General features: G+C 40.1%; 2 protein-coding genes across 5 annotated transcripts in view; one reads left to right on the forward strand and one right to left on the reverse strand.

Annotated features, from left to right (window-relative positions):
* ckap5 (cytoskeleton associated protein 5) overlaps nt 1-12,713 on the reverse strand; it is a 35,209-nt gene extending 22,496 nt beyond the window's left edge. For 3 of the 4 annotated variants that reach the window (XM_078798657.1, XM_058075100.2, XM_058075099.2), the window contains exons 1-16: nt 12,693-12,713; nt 10,156-10,253; nt 8,887-9,080; nt 8,526-8,732; nt 8,220-8,391; nt 7,216-7,345; nt 4,877-4,977; nt 4,641-4,754; nt 4,047-4,151; nt 3,264-3,353; nt 2,633-2,797; nt 2,426-2,554; nt 2,187-2,351; nt 1,883-1,981; nt 437-547; nt 121-213 (exon numbers count right to left, since the gene is read on the reverse strand). In XM_078798657.1, the coding sequence (XP_078654783.1) occupies nt 121-213; nt 437-547; nt 1,883-1,981; nt 2,187-2,351; nt 2,426-2,554; nt 2,633-2,797; nt 3,264-3,353; nt 4,047-4,151; nt 4,641-4,754; nt 4,877-4,977; nt 7,216-7,345; nt 8,220-8,391; nt 8,526-8,732; nt 8,887-9,080; nt 10,156-10,212 (1,932 nt within the window). In that variant the 5' untranslated portion in view covers nt 10,213-10,253; nt 12,693-12,713. Of the gene's footprint in view, nt 1-120; nt 214-436; nt 548-1,882; nt 1,982-2,186; nt 2,352-2,425; nt 2,555-2,632; nt 2,798-3,263; nt 3,354-4,046; nt 4,152-4,640; nt 4,755-4,876; nt 4,978-7,215; nt 7,346-8,219; nt 8,392-8,525; nt 8,733-8,886; nt 9,081-10,155; nt 10,254-11,587; nt 11,733-12,692 lie in introns of those variants that run through there. The other variant, XM_058075101.2, reaches the window with a different exon arrangement.
* On the forward strand, nt 12,312-21,312 carry cstpp1 (centriolar satellite-associated tubulin polyglutamylase complex regulator 1). The gene is made up of 9 exons (XM_058075102.2): nt 12,312-12,595; nt 12,670-12,772; nt 12,969-13,099; nt 13,587-13,671; nt 14,140-14,225; nt 14,347-14,554; nt 16,900-17,009; nt 17,364-17,427; nt 18,500-21,312. Exons 1-9 carry the CDS (start codon nt 12,541-12,543, stop codon nt 18,666-18,668), a joined length of 1,011 nt encoding a protein of 336 aa, XP_057931085.2. The 5' UTR covers nt 12,312-12,540; the 3' UTR covers nt 18,669-21,312.
* Nucleotides 21,313-24,385: the final 3,073 nt, after the last annotated feature.

Genomic DNA, 24,385 nt, shown 5'->3' on the forward strand with positions numbered 1-24,385 from the left:
GACTAAAACATCCTTGTAAAGATCCATGCAGGTTCAGAGCATGTCTCTCTGTACCTCTAGTTAAGTTCAATAAAAATGTTTCTTTCAGAATCAGACCAACATGAAGTTTAACCAAGTTACCTGAAAGTTTGTCTCTTTCCAGCCTGGTTTCTTGGCCAACATCCTGACTAAGGCCTGGCATGGCATTGCCGCAGTATCCATCGTCTCAACAGCCTGGGAGCAATTATGAAATAACATCAATTAACCCTCCTGCATGGTGGAAAGCTCTTCTTTCAGGCTCAAACAGCCTTAAAAATAAGACAGTAATATTATAATTTAAATCCTCAGTATTTAATATCTTCCTGGCATATTTGAGTAATCATTGTCTTTGATTAACTACTCCAACTATCCAATACCAAAAATGGTTAATATTTCCTAAATGAAATAAAGACACTACCTTTTGAAATTCTTCCATACTGGCGAGTCTCTCCTTCCAGTTAGCGGAGTCCAGCTGTTGAATGCAGGATGCAGGAAGTACGCTGGCTGCCTGATCTTCACAAACCTCAGCCTGCCATGAAAATATGTTAATTATGTTAATTATTTCAGGGTAAAATAGAAACAGTGTGAAGTGAGACAACTGTGCAGCTCAACGCCAATATTTGGAAAACAGTTGTAGCACAGTGACGAGCAGTCCCGACACCTAAAACACACCCACTGCCACAATAAAACAAAAGTGAGGGAGACGTGGTGATATGCCAACATCTCAACACTCCATAGATCCACATGGAGTATTTACATTAGATTTGTTCATTGTTAGTTTGAAATCGAACTCGAGTCTCCTAGCTGTGTAGCCTGCACGGTAACCACTTCTTCGCCGTGCAGCTCTACAAAACTACAAAAAAAACATGATATTTAAAAATGTCCATGTTTGACTGCTGTAGCAGCTGTACCATTACACCACCAGGGTTAACAGCTGAATCATTCATTCATTCATTTTCTACCGCTTATCCTCACGAGAGTCGCGGAGGGTGCTGGAGCCTATCCCAGCTGTCTTCGGGCGAGAGGCGGGGTACACCCTGAACTGGTTGCCAGCCAATCACAGGGCACATATAGACAAACAACCATTCACACTCACATTCATACCTATGGACAATTTGGAGTCGCTAATTAACCTAGCATGTTTTTGGAATGTGGGAGGAAACCGAGGCCCCCGAGAAAACCCATGCATGCACGGGGAGAACATGCAAACTCCACACAGAGATGGCCGAGAATGGAATCGAACTCGAGTCTCTTAGCTGTGTGGCATGAACGCTAACCACTGGACCGCCGAGCAGCTCTACAAAAGACTCAGTAAAAAAAAAAAAAAATAATCATGAGATTTAAAAATGTCCATGTTTGATTGCTGTAGCAGCTGTACCATTACACCACCAGGGTTAACAGCTGAATCATTCATTCATTCATTTTCTACCGCTTATCCTCACGAGAGTCGCGGAGGGTGCTGGAGCCTATCCCAGCTGTCTTCGGGCGAGAGGCGGGGTAAACCCTGGACTGGTTGCCAGCCAATCACAGGGCACATATAGACAAACAACCATTCACACTCACATTCATACCTATGGACAATTTGGAGTCGCTAATTAACCTAGCATGTTTTTGGAATGTGAGAGGAAGACGGGGCCCCCGGAGAAAGCCCACGCAAAACTCCACACAGAGATGGCCGAGGGTGGAATTGAACTCGGGTCTCCTAGCTGTGAGGCCTGTGTGCTAACCACTTGTCCGCTGTGCAGCCTACACTATATTTGTATAATACATTATTTTACATTTTTGTCACTATATTATTATTTTTATGACAATACAACTGCTCTAGGGCTGCATTGCCACAATGGCCCTAAAATGTTATACTTACCGACAGTTCACTTTCTGTTAATTCTTTACTCTCTGTGGTCTTCTTTGGCTTCCCAGGAGCAGCGGAGGCGGCTTTGCCTTTCTTCGCTGCACCAGCAGACTGCAAAACAAAAAGTTTGAGGAGTAGACTTTAAATGATTAGTAGACGTACTGCTAATTAAGAAAAAAATTCAGTGACTGTTGCAGATCTGTTTTCTCAAATACTTGTCATGACAGACTGTTGCAGCAAATGTGTGCATTTTTGGGACACCCCGGATATCACTTTTGCCATCTATACAGAAATGATTTAACCACGTTGTTTTTACCTTGGAGGAGGTTGCACCTGGTGCCTTCTTGGGTGGGGCAGAAGACTTAGATGGTGCTTCAGCAGGAGGTGGTGCTTTAGCCGCTGGCTTCTTATCTACATTTCCTCCCCCTCCAGCACCTTTCTTCCCTCCTGGAAGCTCCACTTTATCAGCACACTCTTTTATCTGTCAGTATAAAATCACCGGACAGCAGTTAGCAAATGACTTGATTCTCACATTCTACAACATTTTTTTTTTACCTTGTCAAGTTTGAGTTTATCCAAATCAGCAAGGTAAGGATTCACAGCTTTTTCGCCCACCACTTTCATGGCAGTCCCTAAAGCTTCAAATGCAGCATCACGCACCTCTGGAGCAGAGTCATTCACTTGCTGATGGTGTAGGAAAGATGAGCGTAGATGAGGAAACACATTTGTAACACTGGTTCCGTATCTATTATTAATAAATACCTTGATGAGCGCAGAACAAAAGGGTTTGAGAACGCCCTTGGGCAGTGTGGCCTGAGTGCAGTGTCTGAAGGAGCGGGCCAAAAACAGAGAGGCTTGCTGCTTTATGGAAGGGTTTTTATTGTCCATCACAGCCAGGATGTCCTCTGACAAATTCTGCCACGTAGTCTAGAAAAGAGCCATATAGATATATTTTTTAAATATATCAATAAATCAGTTCTCTTAAGGGAATTTCTACTGCTCTAATAGACACTTGGGTGATTAAGTGAGGGGCATAACTGTCACTCATTGAGTTAGCTGCGGACTGAATGAAGTCAATGTAAAGTGATTCAACAGGAAGAGCTTTTTTTCCTTTTTTCCCCTATACGGTTTAATCCAATTAGAAGACAAGAAAATATTATAAAAGAAAAGAAGTGTGTCACAGTCATATTCATGTCCTTTAACTTCTTAAGTGACTTATTTTGCCACGCTATCAGAGAAAGACATCAATCATCAATAGGATAAAATTGACTAAATTAGCAATCAATGGCTAGGGAAAAAAGTTTTAAGACTCTAGTGCGCAATCAGAAAATTTGATAACTGAAATTGATCAAGTAAAGTTACTAAATGAGGACTATATATGACATAAACATACAGTGAAAAAGATGGCGTCAATGGCATCTTGCAGGGCCTGGACAACCTGAGGCTTTTTCTCTTTGAACTTCTCCAGAATAGTTGGAACAACCTGGGAAATTAAATAAAAGGAATCAATTGTAATGAATTACATAATTAAGGAACACATTTACTGATAATCGGCCACTAGAATGAAGAATATGAAAATAGATTCTTGGGTCGTCTGCACATTTTTATTCCCATTTAGACAAAAACTTTTGATTCACTTTTATAACAATGTAGGAAGGACCATTTCCTACAATGTTGAAAGCGTCAACCAGTAAAATAAATGTATGTAAGGTGAAATTAATAAATAAAAAATTACAAAAAACAACAACACTGATGTAGCTTATAGCAAGTACGTGTTGGTATACAGTAGATCCACACTATTCTCTGGGGATCTACTGTATTTTTGACACTAATAAAGCATTGACTATGATGCCTGCTGCTCGTCCCTACCCCGCCAAACCCTTGTGACGATGACGTTTTTGGATCAACATTGCCTATAAAAGGTGACTGGTATTAATAATCCAACTTATGGGACCACATCTCGCTCCGAAACCCTTCCTGGTCTGTATAGGTACACCACTACTAATGAATGAATAAATGGAATCGCGGTCCCGGCCTAGTCTACGTTACAACCACATTTCATGGATCCATAGTCAACAATCTCTCTCTAAAAGCAGTGATTCTCAATTATTTGCATGTTGTGGGAGGTCTCTCAAAGAAATATCTGCTTTAAAATAAAGATATTCTTTCAACTTACATGTCCTGCATATGTTCCAAACTTCTTCCTGAGACCGGTGGCCAGTCCGGCCAAGCATTTAGCTGCCATTGAAACCAGCATGACATTGGCATCTTTGCCCACAACCTGCAACACATGACAGTACAGTACATGTACAGTGACATCCTCTGCTAGTGTAATACCACACTAGTAAAAACTAAGATAAGTGGCAAAAAAAACAATATTATCCAATCTTCCAAAATAAAGCAGATTGGCAGCAGATCCTGAAAATCGAATTGGGACATCCTAATAACATTCATTCATTTTCTACCGCTTATCCTCATGAGGTCGCGGGGGTGCTGGAGCCTATCCCAGCTGTCTTTGGGCGAGAGGCGGGGTACACCCTGGACTGGTCGCCAGCCAATCACAGGGCACATATAGACAAACAACCATTCACACTCACATTCATACCTATGGACAATTTGGAGTTGCCAATTAACCTAGCATGTTTTTGGAATGTGGGAGGAAACCGGAGTACCCGGACAAAACCCACGCATGCACGGGGAGAACATGCAAACTCCACACAGAGATGATATTACTGCCCAGCTTTCATTCAATAAAAATTGGGCTAAGTACCTTCTTGAGTGCTCTAACGAGATCTCCATAGTCCCCACCCTCTAATTTGGGGTTCTTTGTTAGAGCATCAATAGCCTCAAGGGCTTCTTTTCGCTCTTGCCATTTTTTGGCTTCCTACAAAAACAAAAAAGAAAGTTAACATGTTAAACCAATGACGCTAAACTGTACATGTAATCAGAATGTTCTGAGACACGCTTGTCTCAGTAAAAATAAGACTTTGGCATACTGTAACTTACAATTTTCTCATAGAGGTCTTTGGGCAACTTTGAGAGAATATCCACAGCTTCCAGTAGTTCATAAGGATCCACTGCGGCCACAGTTTCCTCCTCGTCTTCTCCTGCATGACATGGGTAGGAGGAGACTCAACATGAGACTGGGTTGCTGTCTGTCAAAAGCGCTTTGATGAACAAAAAGCTAACTGTCTGTAAATGAGGCATATCATCCTTTTTTCCATGATTTCATATTAAATCCCATGTCACCTACATTTAACATCTGGGACTTGAATTTCTTGCAGGTGTCAGCGATATATAATTAATTCACTAATAGGAAGTATATAGGGTTGTCACAAGAATCAATACTAAGGCAATATCAACATGCAAATTTTACATCGATACATGCTTTTTTATTTATCATCAGTATCGACTATGCGGCTGTAAGCACTCTTGATACAGTGAAGAAAATAAGTATTTGAACACCCTGCTATTTTGCTATTTCTCCCACTTAGAAATCATGGAGGGGTCTGAAATTTTCATCGTAGGTGCATGTCCACTGTGAGAGAGATAAACTAAAAAGAAAAATCCAGAAATCACAATGCATGATTTTTTAACAATTTATTTGTGTGATACAGCTGCAAATAAGTATTTGAACACCTGAGAAAATGAATGTTAATATTTGGTACAGTAGCCTTTGTTTGCTATTACAGAGGTCAAACGTTTCCTGTAGTTTTTCACCAGGTTTGCACACACTGCAGGAGGGATCTTGGCCCACTCCTCCACACAGATCTTCTCTAGATCAGTCAGGTTTCTGGGCTGTCGCTGAGAAACACGGAGTTTGAGCTCCCTCCAAAGATTTTCGATTGGGTTCAGGTCTGGAGACTGGCTGGGCCATGCTAGAACCTTGATATGCTTCTTACGGAGCCACTCCTTGGTTTTCCTGGCTGTGTGCTTCGGGTCGTTGTCGTGTTGGAAGACCCAGCCACGACCCATCTTCAATGCTCTGACAGAGGGAAGGAGGTTGTTCCCCAAAATCTCACAATACACGGCCCCAGTCATCCTCTCTTTAATGCAGTGCACTCGTCCTGTCCCATGTGCAGAAAAACACCCCCAAAGCATGATGCTACCACCCCCATGCTTCACAGTAGGGATGGTGTTCTTCGGATTGTACTCTTCATTCTTCTTCCTCCAAACACGCTTATTGGAATTATGACCAAAAAGTTCTATTTTGGTCTCATCTGACCATAAAACTTTCTCCCATGACTCCTCTGTATCATCCAAATGGTCATATGCAAACTTAAGACGGGCCTTGACATGTGCTGGTTTAAGCAGGGGAACCTTTCGTGCCATGCATGATTTCACATCATGACGTCTTAGTGTATTACCTACAGTAACCTTGGAAACGGTGGTCCCAGCTCTTTTCAGGTCATTGACCAAGTCCTGTCGTGTAGTTCTGGGCTGATTCCTCACCTTTCTTAGAATCATTGAGACCCCACGAGGTGATATCTTGCATGGGGCTCCACTCCGATTGAGATTGACCGTCATGTTTAGCTTCTTCCATTTTCTAATGATAGCTCCAACAGTGGACCTTTTTTCACCAAGCTGCTTGGTAATTGCTCCGTAGCCCTTTCCAGCCTTGTGGAGGTGTACAATTTTGTCTCTGGTGTCTTTGGACAGCTCTTTGGTCTTCGCCATGTTACAAGTTAAAGTCTTACTGATTGTATGGGGTGGACAGGTGTCTTTATGCAGCTAACGACCTCAAACAGGTGCATCTGATTCAGGATGATACATGGAGTGCAGGTGGACTTCTAATGGGCAGACTAACAGGTCTTTCAGGGTCAGAATTCTAGATGATACACAGGTGTTCAAATACTTATTTGCAGCTGTATCACACAAATAAATTGTTAAAAAATCATGCATTGTGATTTCTGGATTTTTCTTTTTAGTTTATCTCTCTCACAGTGGACATGCACCTACGATGAAAATTTCAGACCCCTCCATGATTTCTAAGTGGGAGAAATAGCAAAATAGCAGGGTGTTCAAATACTTATTTTCTTCACTGTATGAGCAGTACCGTCAAAGAAAGAACACCTGCCATCTTTAAAAAAAAAAAAAAAGGCTCAAACACAATTTCGGTTTATCAATAAGCCATGTAGTAGGAGTCGCATATGGAGGTGGATGAATGCGGTGCAATTATACATCCACATGTAAATGGTGCCGCTGAGGTTTTCAAACCAAAAGCAGGAAACCCTTTGACCCTAGCGAAACACAAGCACCCTGGATATCGAATACTGCAATTCTGATATTGTGACAACCCTAGAACTATAGTACGGTAAGTACTTTGATATAAAGTTAAAAAGTACCATCGGATTGTTCTCCTTGTGCTTGTTGCTGTTGAAACTTTGCCTTCATGTCATGCTGGGAGCGCAGAAACCGGCTCTGCTTCGGTGGGGTCGGAGGAATCTTCACCCACTCCTCTTCAAGCTCCTTCAACTGCACGACAGACACGGTTAATTTAAGGCAGGGGTCTCAAACACGCGGCCCGCGGGCCAAATGTGGCCCGCAGGACACTAGTTTGAGGCCCCCGCCTTCATATGAAAGTTTAATGTTAGTGCGGCCTGCGCAAGTTTGATATGGATGCTGTATGGTATCATGTACCCAGAAAAAAATATTACGCTTGATTAATGTTCATGTTAAAGGTTAAATAACTGTTAATAGTTATCCTCCCTATCCGTGTGGAAGTGGTAAGTTTTTGGCTATTTAAGTTTAAAGGAAATAACTTGAAGGCTACCGTTTAGGTCGCTAGCTCTCTAGTTTGCGAGTTAGCATGTGTCTCAAGACCCTGCAGTTGCGCAAAAAGAGTATAAATGTGACTATAGTCGTGTTTTGTCATGTCTACAGGGCTCTAATAATGCTTTGTTCATTTTAATCTGAAAAAATAATTTGTCTACCCACCAACTATATGTGGTTTCTTAAGTTTTTATTATTTGCCGTTTTATTATTATTATTATTATATTTATTTGTTACTGATTGATTGATTTTCTTTATTCTTGATTTGTTTATTTATTTTTCATCTTATTTTGTGTAGAAAAATAAAAACATATTCGACAGTGGATATATAACAGTGGAATGTTTTAGCAGAGCTTTTATTGTAGAAAACGAACCAAAGCGAAGTTTTTTTAATTTTTTTGTTTTTAATAAATGCGTTTTGGTTTTTTTTGGAAAACATGATGCGGCCCAGTCTCGCCCAGACCCATGCTCCAGTGGCCCCCAAGTAAATTGAGTTTGAAACCCCTGATTTAAGGTTTGTGAAGGATTGTATGTTTTTTTTTTAATATGAATTAATATGACAATTAATATGTCTCACCAGCACGGAGTTAATATTCTGTAGGGAAGGTTTCAAAGCATCTCGGATCCATTTGTAGATTTCTACAGCAAGCAGCTTGGCTTCATCTCTCACCGCCTTCTCTCGAGACTCAAATTGTTTGGGTAAAACCTTCACCACAGGCTTTAAAGTCACTATCTTCGATCCGAATTCACTGAAGGAAGGAAGTCAGCATGAACAGGATGTAATAATCCATTAGACTGGATTGTATGGCAAGGCATCTTTTCAATGCGTGATTTGTTTACATTAGAATGATCATTCTTTATAAGGAAAATGTGTTGCACTGACCTTAGAGCCTTCCTGAGAGTCTCAATACACGCCACGACTATCTTGGGGTTTTTGTTGTCCAGTCCTTTCAGCAGCTCGTCCTGCACCACCTCAGCTTTTTCTATTTCAATATACATCAGACAAATGTCGGAGCCCAGTTCCTTAGCACGGGCCTTTGGCTGGTTAAATACTTTGGTCACCACCCCAGACACAACATCACCCGTTGTCCTGCAAAAATATACAAAAATACCCTTCAATCAGCACGCAATGTTGTGAGATATAGATGTGAAATAACTCTCTTTGGAGAAACTACTTGTAGTGCACACGTTCAATTTTATAATGAAATATTGACTTTTTATCAACTGAGCTTCTCGTCACTTACTTCCCAGCAACATGTGCATTCTCAACATAGGCCAGGGCCGCCTCAAGGCCTTTAAGCTGAGCAATTGCATTGGAATCGGTGACAAACTTCTTGATCAGACCAAGGAACTTCCCCCACTCTGAACTCTTCTCATCATCTATCCTCTGGAACAACTGCAGAGCTTCTTCATAACCATTCAAACGGGCTTTCCAGACCTGGAAAAATGAAAAAAAAAGGTTTATGTTAGAAAGGTAAAGGATGTTGGGGGGCTGGCCTTGGTTTTGCCCACCCCAGTGAAGCCTGGTTCTCTGTTTGGGGGGGGAGCTCGACCTGGCTATGTGGGGCGGGGCTTACATTCTCAATGACAATTACATTCACACATACAGTATGCACACACTTATGCAAAAATGCACACTGTACAGAGATGCCTGTACATATACATATACACATTCCCAGCACATAAGTACTTCCCCACAAAGCTCACTGACTTATTGATGGTGTTATTATGCTGGTTGTTTTATTACAGTGATGGTGATGTCGTCAATAAGACTAAAAAATTAATTCAATTGAATTAAAAATTGTAATTAGCGACTCCAAATTGTCCATAGGTATGAATGTGAGTGTGAATGGTTGTCTATATGTGCCCTGTGATTGGCTGGCAACCAGTCAAGGGTGTACCCCGCCTCTCGCCCGAAGACAGCTGGGATAGGCTCAAGCACCCCCGTGACCCCGCGAATGAATGAATTAATTAATTAATTACAAATTTAACCCGCAATGTGGTGAGGTATGACTGTATTTAATTTACCACTCGTAAGATACATGCACTGCGTTTCCAAACTACTGCAGAAAGAAAATTGTGCAATCCTACCTTGGGATATTTGGTTGCAGAAAATATTGGTGAATATATATATATATACACACCTTATGTGCCTTAAAACATGCATGTATCTCTTCTCCCTGTAACCTCACTCTTCCACTTGGATCCCTCTCATTCACACACATATATACTCCGTCTTGCTGCAACTAATCTTCGTTCCTCTCCTTTCCGGGGCAAACCTCCACTCTTCTAGCAATTTGTGATTTGCATATAAAACATGCATGTAATTGGTGAAATTAAATTGTCCATAGGTATAAATGTCAGTGTCAATGATTGTATGTGCCCTGCGATTGGATGGCGATCGGTCCAGGGTGTACCCCACCTCTCGCTAGAAGTCAGCTGGAATAGGCTCCAGCATAACCCTGCAACCCGAACGAAGATAAGCGGCATAGAAAATAGATGAATGGATGTACCTTATGTTCACATTTTTGGTCGATGGGAAGCTTCATCCACTCACTATCGTCCCCCATGATAGCCACTTGGGGGACAGGCTTCCTCAAAAGGTACTCAACTGGAAAACAATCAAAACAGAACAATCAACATTTATGTTATGTCAAGTAAAGACAGGTTAATCTGAAAAAACTAAACATAATTTTTAGGCAAAAGGTGGTAAACAGGTGAGTCAGTTTCATTCAAGACTTAAGCCACCAAAGCCTTCCTTATTGCACTTTGGAATGCATAGATATCACCCAACCCTAGTCTGTTGTTGCTATGTGAAAACCAATGCACTCCGGAAAAAACTTCCGGTACTGAGTAAAAGGACCAAAATACTGCAAGTATTCTATTCACTTCTCGGGTCTACTTTACTCGTGATTGGGTGTGGAAATCAGGCTTGATCACCCTGTAGCTGGCCGCCACTGATTCAAAAGGTACACTACTGATTTGTCCCAAAATGTACATCATTCCCACGCCACTTTCAACATCCACACATCATGCAACTACCATCTATTGGCACAAAAGGACATTTTCCATCAAGTACTGTGTATTTACAAACACATCAAGACAACAACATATTGGAACTTTGAACGAACCAAAAAAAGTACAAATAAAAACAGTGTTTTGCTAGCGTTCAATCTTGTATTTTTGTCAGAAATGTGACCGCCAAGTATCTTTTTCAAATTTAGTTCTAAACTTCAAATGCGAGAACATCCTCAGGTGGTCTCGGTGTGATTGTTTGGTCCTTCAGGGTTTAGTGAGCTGCGTTCACACTTGACCAAAATAACTATACTAACAAAGCAAACTGATTAGAGTTTGTTTTAACCTGACCGACAATGAACACATCCTAAACATACTGCAAAGCTCAAGTCAAGTTATAGTTGCTTCCACACTATCAATTTCCAAATACATATGTATGGGGAAAAAAGCATCAATATCACAGATTGTTAAATGACTTTTGTACATTGCGAGGCAGCTAAAAAGACCCAATATCTTATATGGGGGTATTGTAAAATTTAGTGAAGATGGTTTGATAAAAGGCGGGGGAAAACGTCATACATTGAGTAGCAGTGACATGCTACATTAGCGCCCAGCGCTAATTTGCGTGGCAGACACTTCCCTAGATCAAAGCAAGCACTATATACATTTAAATGACAATACAGAGCTAATGTCAAACATGCGTGAAGCAGCGTGTCATCAAGCTAGTTCCTTGGTTAACGCTGATTGTTTGACGGAGGACAGTAGCCGCCTTTAGCCGTTACGTGAGCTAACCGTCGGCGCCAACCCAAATAGGCCAACCAACGCAATGCACATCGTCATCTACTGATACACAGCAGCCTAGCATGACCGGTATAGCTTGAATATGCATTTTAATCGAGACGAGACAATAAGTTTAGATGGATAGAATACCTGTTTTGGGCACTTAAAAGACAATACGATGCAAGCTGTCCGATGAGACGTAGGTGAAAATGCAATCACCAAGGAGGACCTAGATCAAATTATATACAATAGTCAACAGTACTACCAGGATACAATTTCCGGTACACAATAAAAGTGGAAGCTAAAATATCTGCTGATTAAGTCAATTCAGTTGTGTACAGTTCACATATTTTAGTCATACATTAATATGTTATAGTTTAATGTAATTAGCATTTTTGAAAGAAATATCTACTGTTTTATGGGACTAAAAAACATCACTTCCGGTTCTATCACTTGTTGTGGATGTCTGACTTGTTTCATGAATTTGAATTGTCGCCGAGGGCGGAGAAAGAGGGAGGGTCTGAGAGAAGGATTTATTTTGACATGCTTATATTTATATTAAACGACGATATTTTACGGCATCAACCAACCACCTTTATATACACCTCGCTTCTCGGTATAATTATAGTTATTCATATATGCTGATACGAGCAATGTAATCGTCGTACGTCGTGACATTCGCACTGATTGGTCGAATTTTAAAATGAAACCCTGCCCTAAAGTGTAATAATCGCTTGGTGTTTTGGAGTCAGGACTGAACAGTAGTTCATTTTGTGAACATTTTTACATCACATTTGTTGTTTGTTTCCCCACCATGTTATTATTATATATCAGATTGAATAGTTAAGATAATTATCCGGGAGCAGAAATAAATCTTTTCACATGACGTCACCGTGAACGACAGGAACCATTGTTCAGTTGTGTTGCTTAACGATAATGAAATATGTGACTCACAACATCCGGTTTGTCCTAGAAACCGCCATATCAGGACAAGGCGAAATATTATAGCTCTCAAATCACAACGAATATTTACTATGTGTCGATAGCGAGTACATGATATTGCTTTTTATTACTGTATTCATTTCGAGAGGTTTTATCCCTATATGACGTCAGAAATGAACCGTTTTAACCCAGCTGTCACGGTTGACGAGTACCTTGGTAGGTTGTGTTATCTTTACCCCTGCAGGTCTTTTAACACAATTCACTGAAATATCTTATTGTGTCATTCACAGCGGAGAGTAATGTGCTGTTTTACCTGAGTGATGCTTTAGCCCAGCTGCTGGAACATAAAGAAGAATACAGTAATTTTGGTGTATTACGCTACTTTGCTGAATAGTATGTCACATTCCATTCCCATTCACGTTGTATTATTTACCAAGAATGATACAAAGTAGTTCTATAATATTGTTATATAATTAATACTATTATCATTTGAATGTGTAGTATGTGTGGTACATCTATACGTAATTCAGATATATTTTATGTACTGTGTTCTAAAGTTAACATTTGTCTAATGTCTGTGTATCTGCAGTTTCAGCAGCGTGAAGAATAGTAACCACATCCTCTTTAGGGAGTTTAACTACATCAGGGCCACTCCTCATAACAGAGCCTCATTCATCAAAGTCTTCTGGAGATGTTACAGACAGATTGGCAAGAGTGGAGGTGAGCCATTTTACGGTTTTATGTCCTCTCCATGGCCCTGGAAGTGTTGTCAGTTGCACCGTTTCTTGCAAATGTTTGCATTTAGGTGTAGCAGATTATTGTATTTTTTTGTGGTGTGGTGTATTTGTTTCAGACATACTTAACGACCTACATAGCGGAACATTCGGCTGTTAAATTTGCACAATTCTGCATGTTTGAAAATGAATAGGAAGTAACAATGTTTATTTAATTCTACCCCTTCTCCATATCTATTACTGATAATGCTCACATGTTCACCTTTACCTTTATATTCTGTCATTTAAAGTTTGTTCCCTTCCTGTGTTTAAGTGTCACCAAAGGCAGTTAAATATAAAAACAGTAATAAAGGAATGAGTTAGAAGAAGCTACTGAACATACCGTAACAGCCCTCTTGCAAATGGCCACAGCTTAGTTGCTTTGTACTCCTTGTGTGCTTTCCTTTAAAATGACTTTGTTGTTTGATATACAGATATGCTGTCAGTATTGGAGTATAGCTCCCTACTTCAGTTACTATGTCCAGACTTCCCATTGGACATAGCAAAGAGTGCTTCCAAGTGAGTCATCATCTTTCCCTTAGATTATTTATTATTTTGTATTGTTTAACATTGCTTTGATACCGCACGGTGGACTAGTGGTTTGTATGTCACAGTCAGGGGGATTGAGGGTTCGGATTGCGCGCGATAGGCAGGGAGTACTTTCAGTGTGCAGACCTGCACACGTGTATAAATTTATCGTCGTCAACATGAAGTTTGACTCTTGAATGTGCTTGTATGGTTCACTGCTCTCCATTTAGTTGCATGTTCCTGGTTTCAGTTTCGAGTTTAGTCTTTACACTACAGATAAATGAATCAATATTTTGATTTTGTTCATTTCAAATCGGGGTTTGGTGGTGATAAAACTGCAAATAGTGTAGTACAGTCAACCGCATTGGTAAATAACTACCCAGCAGGTTGTATGTAACTTATAACGACTGTAACCTTGACTCAAAATACTTTTTAAACTACTCTCTTCTCTCCCGATAGAATTGTTTTAATGGATGAGAGCGTAGACTCCTTGATGTCTTTCTCAGACTTCCTTTACGCCTTCCAACTACAGTTTTACTACCAAGGTACTGTTTCATGTTGTCTTGGTTTAACAGGACTAATAAGGCACTTTGTGTGATCACATCTACTTTTTGTCAATAAACACATAATCACATAATTAACACAAATTTCCAATTTTGTTTGTAGAATTCCTTGAGAGTGTGCTGCTGATTTACCAAGACCTGTTAGCTGGAAAGAGTCCAAACACTGTCATTGTTCCCACATCCACTTCTGTGGAACAGCATCCCTGCTTGGTTATAGAGGAGAATAACAAGGAGGAAAAAAAGGATTTTGAAATGGAGGTTTCTACTCTGGCTGGGTGCATCGATGCCCTCTTTGACCGCTTCAAACACAGGTACGTGTCAACTTTCAGCAATTATTTTGTATTGTGGAATGTTAGAAAATGTGAGATCAAGTCGTAGTACTCAGAGAGCAATAATCAGCAACAGTAGGTATGAGAAAAACTGACCTTTACTTCTTTGGGGTATATATTTATCCACAATGTAGTAGCAGCCTGGCATAATTTAGGGAGGTTTGAGGTCCTCAATTAAGCATTTAGATATTACTTACTCAGCATGGACAGGGGCTGGTCATCTTTTCTTGTTGTCCCAATGTGAGTTTCCCGTGTAACGCTGCTTCAAGTGCGTGATGATGGCCGTATTAAACTTCTCTGGCTCTGTGCCATCAGACTTTAATGAAAAATGTGTGAAGTATTTCCATAATGCCTCATATTAACTCTCTAACAAGATCTCAGTGTATAGACTGGTTATATATCTCATCTCGTTTCATATTATCAACATACTGTATTGTATATAACTCTGGGTAAAACTGTTGATTTTGTTAATACTTGGGTTGTTTATATTGTTTATTTTTCTATATTGTGTATTTTGTACTGCTTAACTGACTCTTGCTGCTGTGCAATACAAATGTCCCCACTGAGGGAAGAATAAAGGCATATCTTAATCTTAATCTTAAAAATACACACGGCCAATACTACTCCTACTTCTTGCTTAACACGCTCGCACACTCTGGTGTTGTAATTATGTGGGATTATTATTCTGGAGAGACCTGCTGGGGCATAATCTGGAATCAACTGTCAATATTGTAGAATTTAGATGTATATATCCCGATCCTTTTTTTTTAAAATCCATTTTTGCTGATATCAGCCCAGTATTTGATATCAATATCGATTTGGGACACCACTAGCTACTAATTGTGAAGACGTGCTGAAATCTTTAAAAGTATTAATTTTTTAGATGTTTGAACTCCCTGACTGTAGTATATCTCTGTGTGATTACAGTTCTTTACATACGCCTCACAGTTGGCAAGTTATAGCAGAACATAAATATATTTCAAAAGTGCTGACTAAAGAGCCTTGACTGGATTATGGCGACGCTACAAATCACTTTTACAGTTGTTAATGCCAGTCAGTCTTATCAAACTGAACAAACACACCAAAAGATCTTCGAGAGGTGACCAAGAACCAAGGTGCTCCTGAAGTCATCTAGCAAGATGACTATTAAAGAGGATCTTTTTCCAATTTTCTGACTATAAAAGTTGTTAGGTTATTGTATTCTTTTGTCAAACGATGCCAAAGTTTCAGATAATGAGGTTTGCGCATTTGGAATTTGAGTCCTGAAAGAAGTTTGGGATGGTTTTGAACGCTCAGTTTTAGAGAATTTTTGCTCACACTGAGTTTTGTGATGTCAATGTGATCTGGACTTTCTTATATGGGCTGCAGATTGCCAGCACTCAGTAAACCTCAGGTCCTCAGGAGTGCTCCACTTACAGCGGAGTCGCGACAGTTTGGGTCGGAAGCAGGAAATCTATGGAAACACTGCACAAAGAGGTGCAGAATCTGGAAGCTCTAGAAAGCTTTCTGCGCGGGTTATTATGTGTAGCTGCTCTATAGGAGTCTACAAGTCAATACAAAGGGTAGAAAATATGTCCCCTTTATAGTTGCAGTAGGACAACCACATTAAAGGTAATTTTTAGCTTTTGGGATGATGAGAGCAGTGCATGTGATAAGAAAGTCTCCATACAGTCTGCAAAAGGAAATTAATCACTTCAAGATTATAAGAAACATTAAAAAAAGAAGCATAAAAAACAGCCCAAGATGGCCGCAGCATTTAGATATAGATATTTAGATAGATAGATGAATATGATTTATTGAATATTCATTCATTCATTCATTCTCTACCGCTTATCCTCATGAGGGTCGCGGGGGTGCTGGAGCCTATCCCAGCTGTCTTCGGGCGAGAGGTGGGGTACACCCTGGACTGGTCGCCAGCCAATCACAGGGCACATATAGACAAACAACCATTCACACTCACATTCATACCTATGGACAATTTGGAGTCGCCAATTAACCTAGCATGTTTTTGGAATGTGGGAGGAAACCGGAGTACCCGGAGAAAACAGGGAGAACATGCAAACTCCACACAGAGATGGCCGAGGGTGGAATTGAACCCTGGTCTCCTCGCTGTGAGGTCTGCGCGCTAACCACTAGACCGCCATGCCGCCCGATTTATTGAATATGATTTATTTATTATAAGTACTCACAACCTCAACTTCCAACAAAACATTGACTCCAAGCACACATCCGAGGCAACACAGAAGTGGCTTGGAAACCAGTTTTTCATCTATGGAGACACCTGACCTCAAAACTCAACGCAAAAACATCTTTGTGTGTGCATGCAGTCTTCCTCCCAGGTCGTGTTTAAAAGAAGCAATGGAAGAAACTGGCAAGATGTCGTGGTACAGCTTACTAAGGAGCCTGGCTAAACATGACATCATAAACCAAAGCATTGGTAAGGGCGGCATACACATCAAATTATTAATATACTCAATGTTCAATGACAAGAAATGGGTGTACAGGTTTGAATTTATTTAGGATTTTATCAAATATACACAGCACATACAGTCTTAGTTCTACACTGTATGTACATAGACCCTCATTCATCTTAAACTCCTCCACTTGGGGCAGGATCTGTGCCACATGTACACCCAATTCTTGTTTTTACAAATCTTTTGAAGCTGGAAGTATATTACAATGTACAATTTGGAAAACAAATTGTGTGACATTTCTATCCTTGATGAGTTATACATTTAGCCATTTTACATTGAAACAACCTAAATCGTTTGTTTTTGCATGTTGGCTGTAGGAGCATTACCGAGTAAGACGGAGGTCCTGAATGACCCAGAGATGGACCAAGAACTGGACAAACTGTGAGAAATACATATAATGGAAGAAATTATTTTGATTGATGAATTTATGGTGGGTTTATTTTAATAGACAGAGACAGAATATTCACACTCCATAAACATTCATTCATTTTCTACCGCTTATCCTCACAAGGGTAGTGGGGGGTGCTGGAGCCTATCCCAGCTGTCTTCAGGCGAGAGGCAGGGTACACCCTGGACTGGTGGCCAGCCAATCACAGGGCACACATAGACAAACAACCATTCACACTCACATTCATACCTATGGACAATTTGGAGTCGCTAATTAACCTAGCATGTTTTTGGAATGTGGGAGGAAACCGGAAAACCCACGCATGCACGGTGAGAACATGCAAACTCCACACAGAGATGGCCAAGGGTGGAATTGAACCCTGGTCTCCTAGCTGTGAGGTTTGCGCGCTAAACACTCGACCGCCGTGCAGCCTAAATAAAGATTAGAAATTAATTTGTGATTGATTGAGCAAAATATGGTTGAGCATGCAGACCTCACAGCTAGGAGACCAGGGTTCAATTCCACCCTCGGCCATCTCTGTGTGGAGTTTGCATGTTCTCCCCGTGCATGCGTGGGTTTTCTCCGGGTATTCCGGTTTCCTCCCACATTCCAAAAACATGCTAGGTTAATTGGCGACTCCAAATTGTCCATAGGTATGAATGTGAGTGTGAATGGTTGTTTGTCTATATGTGCCCTGTGATTGGCTGGCGACCAGTCCAGGGTGTACCCCGCCTCCCGCCCGAAGACAGCTGGGATAGGCTCCAGCATCCCCTGCGACCCTCGTGAGGAAAAGCGGTAGAAAATGAATGAGCAAAATATGTATTTGATCCCCTACCAGAAAACACAAATTCTAGACCTACGTTTGCTCATGCGGGGCTCGCAAATCTGCTTCTGTCTCTCTGTCTCAGAAAAAGATGGACACTACAGTGCATATTTTTTGTAAGGGGAATGCCACAAAATCCGCAGGGAATTAAAGCGATTAATCCCACTGTGTACAACACAGCTATCACATTTCTCTGCCATTGCCTCTTTTTTTTCCCTAACTTGCTCCAAACGTCTCACCAGCATCGCTCAGATCTCCGTCAGTCCCAGCAGCAACAGTAGCGGCAGTGCGGTGGGGATGCTGAAAGAGGTGCAGAGGAAGGCATCCCCCAGGAGAAGCATCCACCACAGGAGGAAGATGGAGGTGGAGAGTGATGGCTCCACCGAGGAGACGGATTCCTCCGAGAACTGAGTCTTGAACACTTGAATTGTGACCTTTGAACTACCTGTGACACATCACACCTTCCGTGGTGGGAATTTTTTTTTGACATATTATAAATGTTCTTGCCTGTGTAAACTTACACTTTAGTTTGAATTAGGTTAGAATGATGGCAGATCAAGAGAAGTATTAGCCACTTCGACTACTAATACTAATAGTATTAGTACTAATATTATTTAATACTAGAAAACATATTAAACACTGTGAATCTGAATGCTGTCATGCACATGTCCATTAGCTCTACACTGAACTGTTTACTGCATCTATTTATTCATTTTCTGGTATTGAGTAAAAATGGGGTGTGGCCTGCTGCACTTTGTGAAAATATAACTTTTTCTTAATATAACTTAACTAACTATAACTTAACTATAACTTAACTAATATAAATATAACTTAACTAACAGGAAAACTCAATCAGTGGTAATTTCACAAGAATTAAGTAAAAATATTAGACAAAAAAGTCAAAATTTCACAGTATTATGAGGAAAAATGTAATTTTAGTCGCATGAAGATGAGTAATTTCACAAGAATTAAGTACAAATATTAGACAAAAAAGTCAAAATTTCACAGTATTATGAGGGAAAAATGTAATTTTAGTCGCATGAAGCTGAAATGGTAAAGAAAAAAGTTGAGGAAACCGTTATTATTACATTATTACAATAATAAATTCATAATTTGGGAAGAGAACAAAAAGAGAGGAGAAATATTTGGAAAATTATGAATTTCTGTAGGGTGGCACGGCGGTCTAGTGGTTAGCGCGCAGACCTCACAGCTCGGAGACCAGGGTTCAGTTCCACCCTCGGCCATCTCTGTGTGGAGTTTGCATGTTCTCCCCGTGCATGCGTGGGTTTTCTCCGGGTACTCCGGTTTCCTCCCACATTCCAAAAACATGCTAGGTTAATTGGCGACTCCAAATTGTCCATAGGTATGAATGTGAGTGTGAATGGTTGTTTGTCTATATGTGCCCTGTGATTGGCTGGCGACCAGTCCAGGGTGTACCCCGCCTCTCGCCTGAAAACAGCTGGGATAGGCTCCAGCACCACCCGTGACCCTTGTGAGGAAAAAGCCGTAGAAAATGAATGAATGAATGAAGATGAAATGGTAAAGAAAAAAGTTGAGGAAACCGTTATTATTACATTATTACAAAAAGGGAAGAAATATTTGGAAAATTATGAATTTGTGTGAAAAAATATTTCAGTACCATTTCACCAAAAGTGGCTGCACCCATAGAAAAACATGACGTGAATATAGATCATCACTTACACAAATTTCTAATATTTGCTTAGAAATTGGTTTTTCTGACAGTTACCATGCTTGTCTGGTTTATAAACAATAAGAGAAATAAATAATGTAACCATATGCTGTTGTAAATGTGATTTATTGACAAGAATAGCCATCATCAACACCAATCTGTGCATAATCAACATCTATATCATGCAGTGGTTCCTCCATATTTTGGTCAAACCTATATAGAATAAGAGCTTCTATACATACATACAGCCTGTATACATGATGTTTATTAATTATGTACATTATATCCCTAAGATGTTGAAATTGAAGGGGTGAAATTAAAAAGCCACACAACCAATCTGGAATCACTGGCATGGAAAGCTTTGAATTTTTGTTATTATTAACTGAAATAAATATTTATGTCAGTCATCTTAAATGTACAAAGTAATCAAGCTGCAAGAACAACATAGAGAAATAAGTAAAAAAAAAAAAAAGAAAAATAAGTAGGCACTATTTTGTATAACACAGTGTGTATTACATGCTTAAATCTGATGATAAATACTTCTATACCTTGGGAATATTAGCTGTTTTTAGCTTCAATACTCATGACGCAGCATCAGGAGCAACTGGGGGTTTATCTTGCGATGTCCTATGTGAGGACAGAGGATTGCACCAGCAACCTCGAGGTGGTAATTACTCTACCACCAGAGACATGCCTCACCATGGGGCCAAAAGTACAAATATCCAAGTTGAAATCTGGCGAATGTGATTTTTTTCATACATTAATATGAATTTGTATTCTAGTCAAGTAAATATTTCAACATTAACCCACAAGAACCCAGACTTGTTTCTGCTTATAAAATAACGGGGGTGTGACATTCTCTAAGAATATTTTTTTTGTTCATATTTTTTGGGTATCTGGAACATATTACATTATTTCCTATGGAAAAAAAAATGAGCTCGGTTTTCAAAAAAACTGAGCTACCACTGTACTTACTTTGGGTCTTCATGACTTAACGGGTAAAGACCAAAGCTGTACGGTGTAGGGATGATTTTAGTACATTTAAAGCAGGGGTCTCAAACACGCGGCCCGCGGGCCAAATGTGGCCCGCAGGACACTAGTTTGAGGCCCCCGCCTTGATATGAAAGTTTAATGTTAGTGCGGCCCGCGCAAGTTTGATATGGATGCTGTATGGTATCATGTACCCAGAAAAAATGATTACGTTTGATTAATGTTCATGTTAAAGGTTAAATAACTGTTAATAGTTATCCTCCCTATCCGTGTGGAAGTGGTAAGTTTTTGGCTATTTAAGTTTAAAGGAAATAACTTGAAGGCTACCGTTTAGGTCGCTAGCTCTCTAGTTTGCGAGTTAGCATGTGTCTCAAGACCCTGCAGTTGCGCAATATGTTGTAAATAAAAAGAGTATAAATGTGACTATAGTCGTGTTTTGTCATGTCTACAGGGCTCTAATAATGCTTTGTTCATTTTAATCTGAAAAAAATAATTTGTCTACCCACCAACTATATGTGGTTTCTTAAGTTTATATTATTTGCCATTTTATTATTATTATATTTATTTATTACTGATTAATTGATTTTCTTTATTCTTGATTTGTTGATTTATTTTTCATCTTATTTTGTGCAAAAAAATAAAAATTAAGATATTTGAGAACAGTGGAATGTTTTATCAGAGCTTTTATTGTAAAAAATCGGAACCAAAGCAGTGAAAAAGTTTGTATATTTTTCTGTTTTTAATAAATGCGTTTTTTGTTGGGGTTTTTTTTGGAAAACCTGATGCGGTCCAGCCTTGCCCAGACCCTAGCTCCAGTGGCCCCCAGGTAAATTGAGTTTGAGACCCCTGATTTAAAGTGTTGGTAACATGGGTTCTTATGGGTTTAAATACAGTGAGTGCTTCATGAGGTAACGCTGGCATAATCAGATATGAGCAGGCACCAACGAAATAAAGTGTGTGCTAAGGATGACGCACACAGGTTGCAGTATTGAACATTACATTAGATTGCACCGAGTCCCCTGGGGCCTTGTCATTGCACAAAATCTAGGGAAAAATCGACACGCAAGGAACACGACTTAGAAATAAGTTAGACGACAGTCGATTGTCTTGGAGTTTTTTTGATAAAGAGATGTACACCGTTTTCATATGAGCAAAGAAACAAACTAAATGTTATGAATTAAATTACTGCTTTAAACAACAGGGAAAAGAGGCGATGACAATTTAATAGCAGAAGAGCTACGAGACGTCATGCAAGCTTCTGAAAACTCACGAAATTGCAACTTAAAACTCCATGCCCTTATTAATTAAATTTAAAACTACTGCAAAGGTCATCTCATATTGTTTGATTTGAATAAAATATTCCGGCAAATACCATTTTATTCTATAAAGAACAGTTCCTTAAGGAACCATCCATTCCTACGATCTTACAGGGGGGTGTGCTAGTTTGACATCACTCACTCATCCCTACGCATTAAAGGGACAATGTGCTCATCTCGAAAGCGTCTCATCTCAACTCCATTATGTCTTGTTCTGCTGCTCTGCACATTTTATATCTTTGTTTTCATGTATTTCATTGATTGTGTTTCTCACTTACCTTTTTGATGATGCAAAAATGAAGTGTATAACTATTGCATAAATAGCAAATTGGAGCTTATGATATTACATAGGGAAGTAAAGGAACATATAGCACAGGACAGTTTATAGTCTTTTTTTATAAATGAGTCCATACCAGGGGTGGGCAAACTGTGGACACATGAGGACCACCAATCGAGCATTTCCAAATTCATTCATTTTCTTCCGCTTATCCTCACAAGGGTCACAGGGGTTGCTGGAGCCTATCCCAGCTGTCTTCAGACGAGAGGCGGGGTACACCCTGGACTGGTCGCCAGCCAATCACAGGGCACATATAGACAAACAACCATTCACACTCACATTCATACCTATGGACAATTTGGAGTCGCCAATTAACCTAGCATGTTTTTGGAATGTGGGAGGAAACCGGAGTACCCGGAGAAAACCCACGCATGCACGGGGAGAACATGCAAACTCCACACAGAGATGGCCGAGGGTGGAATTGAACCCGAGTCTCCTAGTTGTGAGGCCAAAAGCCATCCACACCACAGATACAGATATAACAGATACAAAATATGTGGAGGAGGTTGTTAGAGAAGTAAAAAGAGGAGGAGTTAACATACTACTGATAGGCAATGTTTGATTGTTCATAGTTTATATTGTTGTTGCAGCTGGACTACCCAGCATGCCTTGCGGGTATTTGGAAATAACAGTTTTGTTTATCACCCGCGTAGTAGTAGTAGTTGATTTGTTATGTGTTCATTTGCTGTGGAATGGTTGTTTGTCCTGTGATTGGCTGGCGACCAGTCCAGGGTGTACCCCGCCTCTCGTCTGAAGACAGCTGGGATAGGCTCCAGCCCCCCCGCGACCCTTGTGAGGATAAGCGGTAGAAAATGAATGAATGAATGAATAATTTGCTGTGGATGCACCGTGAGCAATTATGTCATGTGACCTGCGAGTCAAAAGTTTGCCCACCCCGGTTCGATACGGTCTGTCAAATTCACCGATTGGTGAGCGAATCAAAGGTTCTGCGTGTTGATATTCGAAACATGATTTTTGTATTCTTCTGACCTTTACAGGTGTAAGAAAATACATTTGTATCAGATATGCATGTTCCAGGGCAGTTGTGCTATATGTTGACATGTGGTCACAATCAACAATCAAGACATTTCTATGGGAGAAATTGGACAGTAGATGACTCCATCCACACAAAGGTTGACTCAAAGCCAATTGGACTTCTTAGCAGTTGAATCCAAAATTATGGTTTGTTTGAGATGTTGGTTATAAGGATTCATCGGATTTACATGATTTCCTTTAGGGAAAATTACCTTGTTTCGGTTTTTGGTACCTGTGTATAATTAAGACTGTAGCCGTATTATATTGAGTTATACTATGAGAATCGATGCCAGTATCAGAAACCTTGGTATCGGTTGAATTGATGGTGGTATGGATCCACCACCCATCACTAAGGGATGAACTCTACCCAGTGACATGACCAGGGAAAAAAATTCCAACATTAATTAATGTTGCTGCCCAATAAATGTAATGTATGTCTATAATAACCGCTACTATTTTGTCCATATGCTTCCTCAGCGGTTTCTTGATATTTACATAATTCCTGAGCTCTTTGCAACCGTCTTTCTATGGTAAAGCAGTTAGTTACTGTGCTTGCAGATCTGTGACACTCTGGTTCGGAAACAAAACATTAGCCACGTTTACATGAGGAGTTTTTCTCTTTCCGATTGGAATCTTTCCGAATGACCTTTCCAAAAGCAATGGTATACATGGAAAGGAATATTCCAATCGCGTGTCTACATGCGCCGCTATAATCAACCAGAATAGTCAATGGGGCATGCGCAGTAAAACGTAAACATCA

Source organism: Doryrhamphus excisus, linkage group LG1, assembly GCF_037039965.1.
Source record: "Doryrhamphus excisus strain RoL-2023G ecotype Guam linkage group LG1, RoL_Dexc_Guam_v1.1, whole genome shotgun sequence".
NCBI classification, from domain to species: Eukaryota; Metazoa; Chordata; class Actinopteri; order Syngnathiformes; family Syngnathidae; genus Doryrhamphus; species Doryrhamphus excisus.

Coding starts and splice junctions, on each gene's coding strand:
- cstpp1 (XM_058075102.2), top strand. CDS start 12,541: ATGACGTCAGAAATGAACCGTTTTAACCCAGCTGTCACGGTTGACGAG. Junction 13,672..14,139: donor ATAGCAAAGAGTGCTTCCAA/GTGAGTCATCAT, acceptor CTCTCCCGATAG/AATTGTTTTAATGGATGAGA. Junction 17,010..17,363: donor CATCATAAACCAAAGCATTG/GTAAGGGCGGCA, acceptor TGTTGGCTGTAG/GAGCATTACCGAGTAAGACG.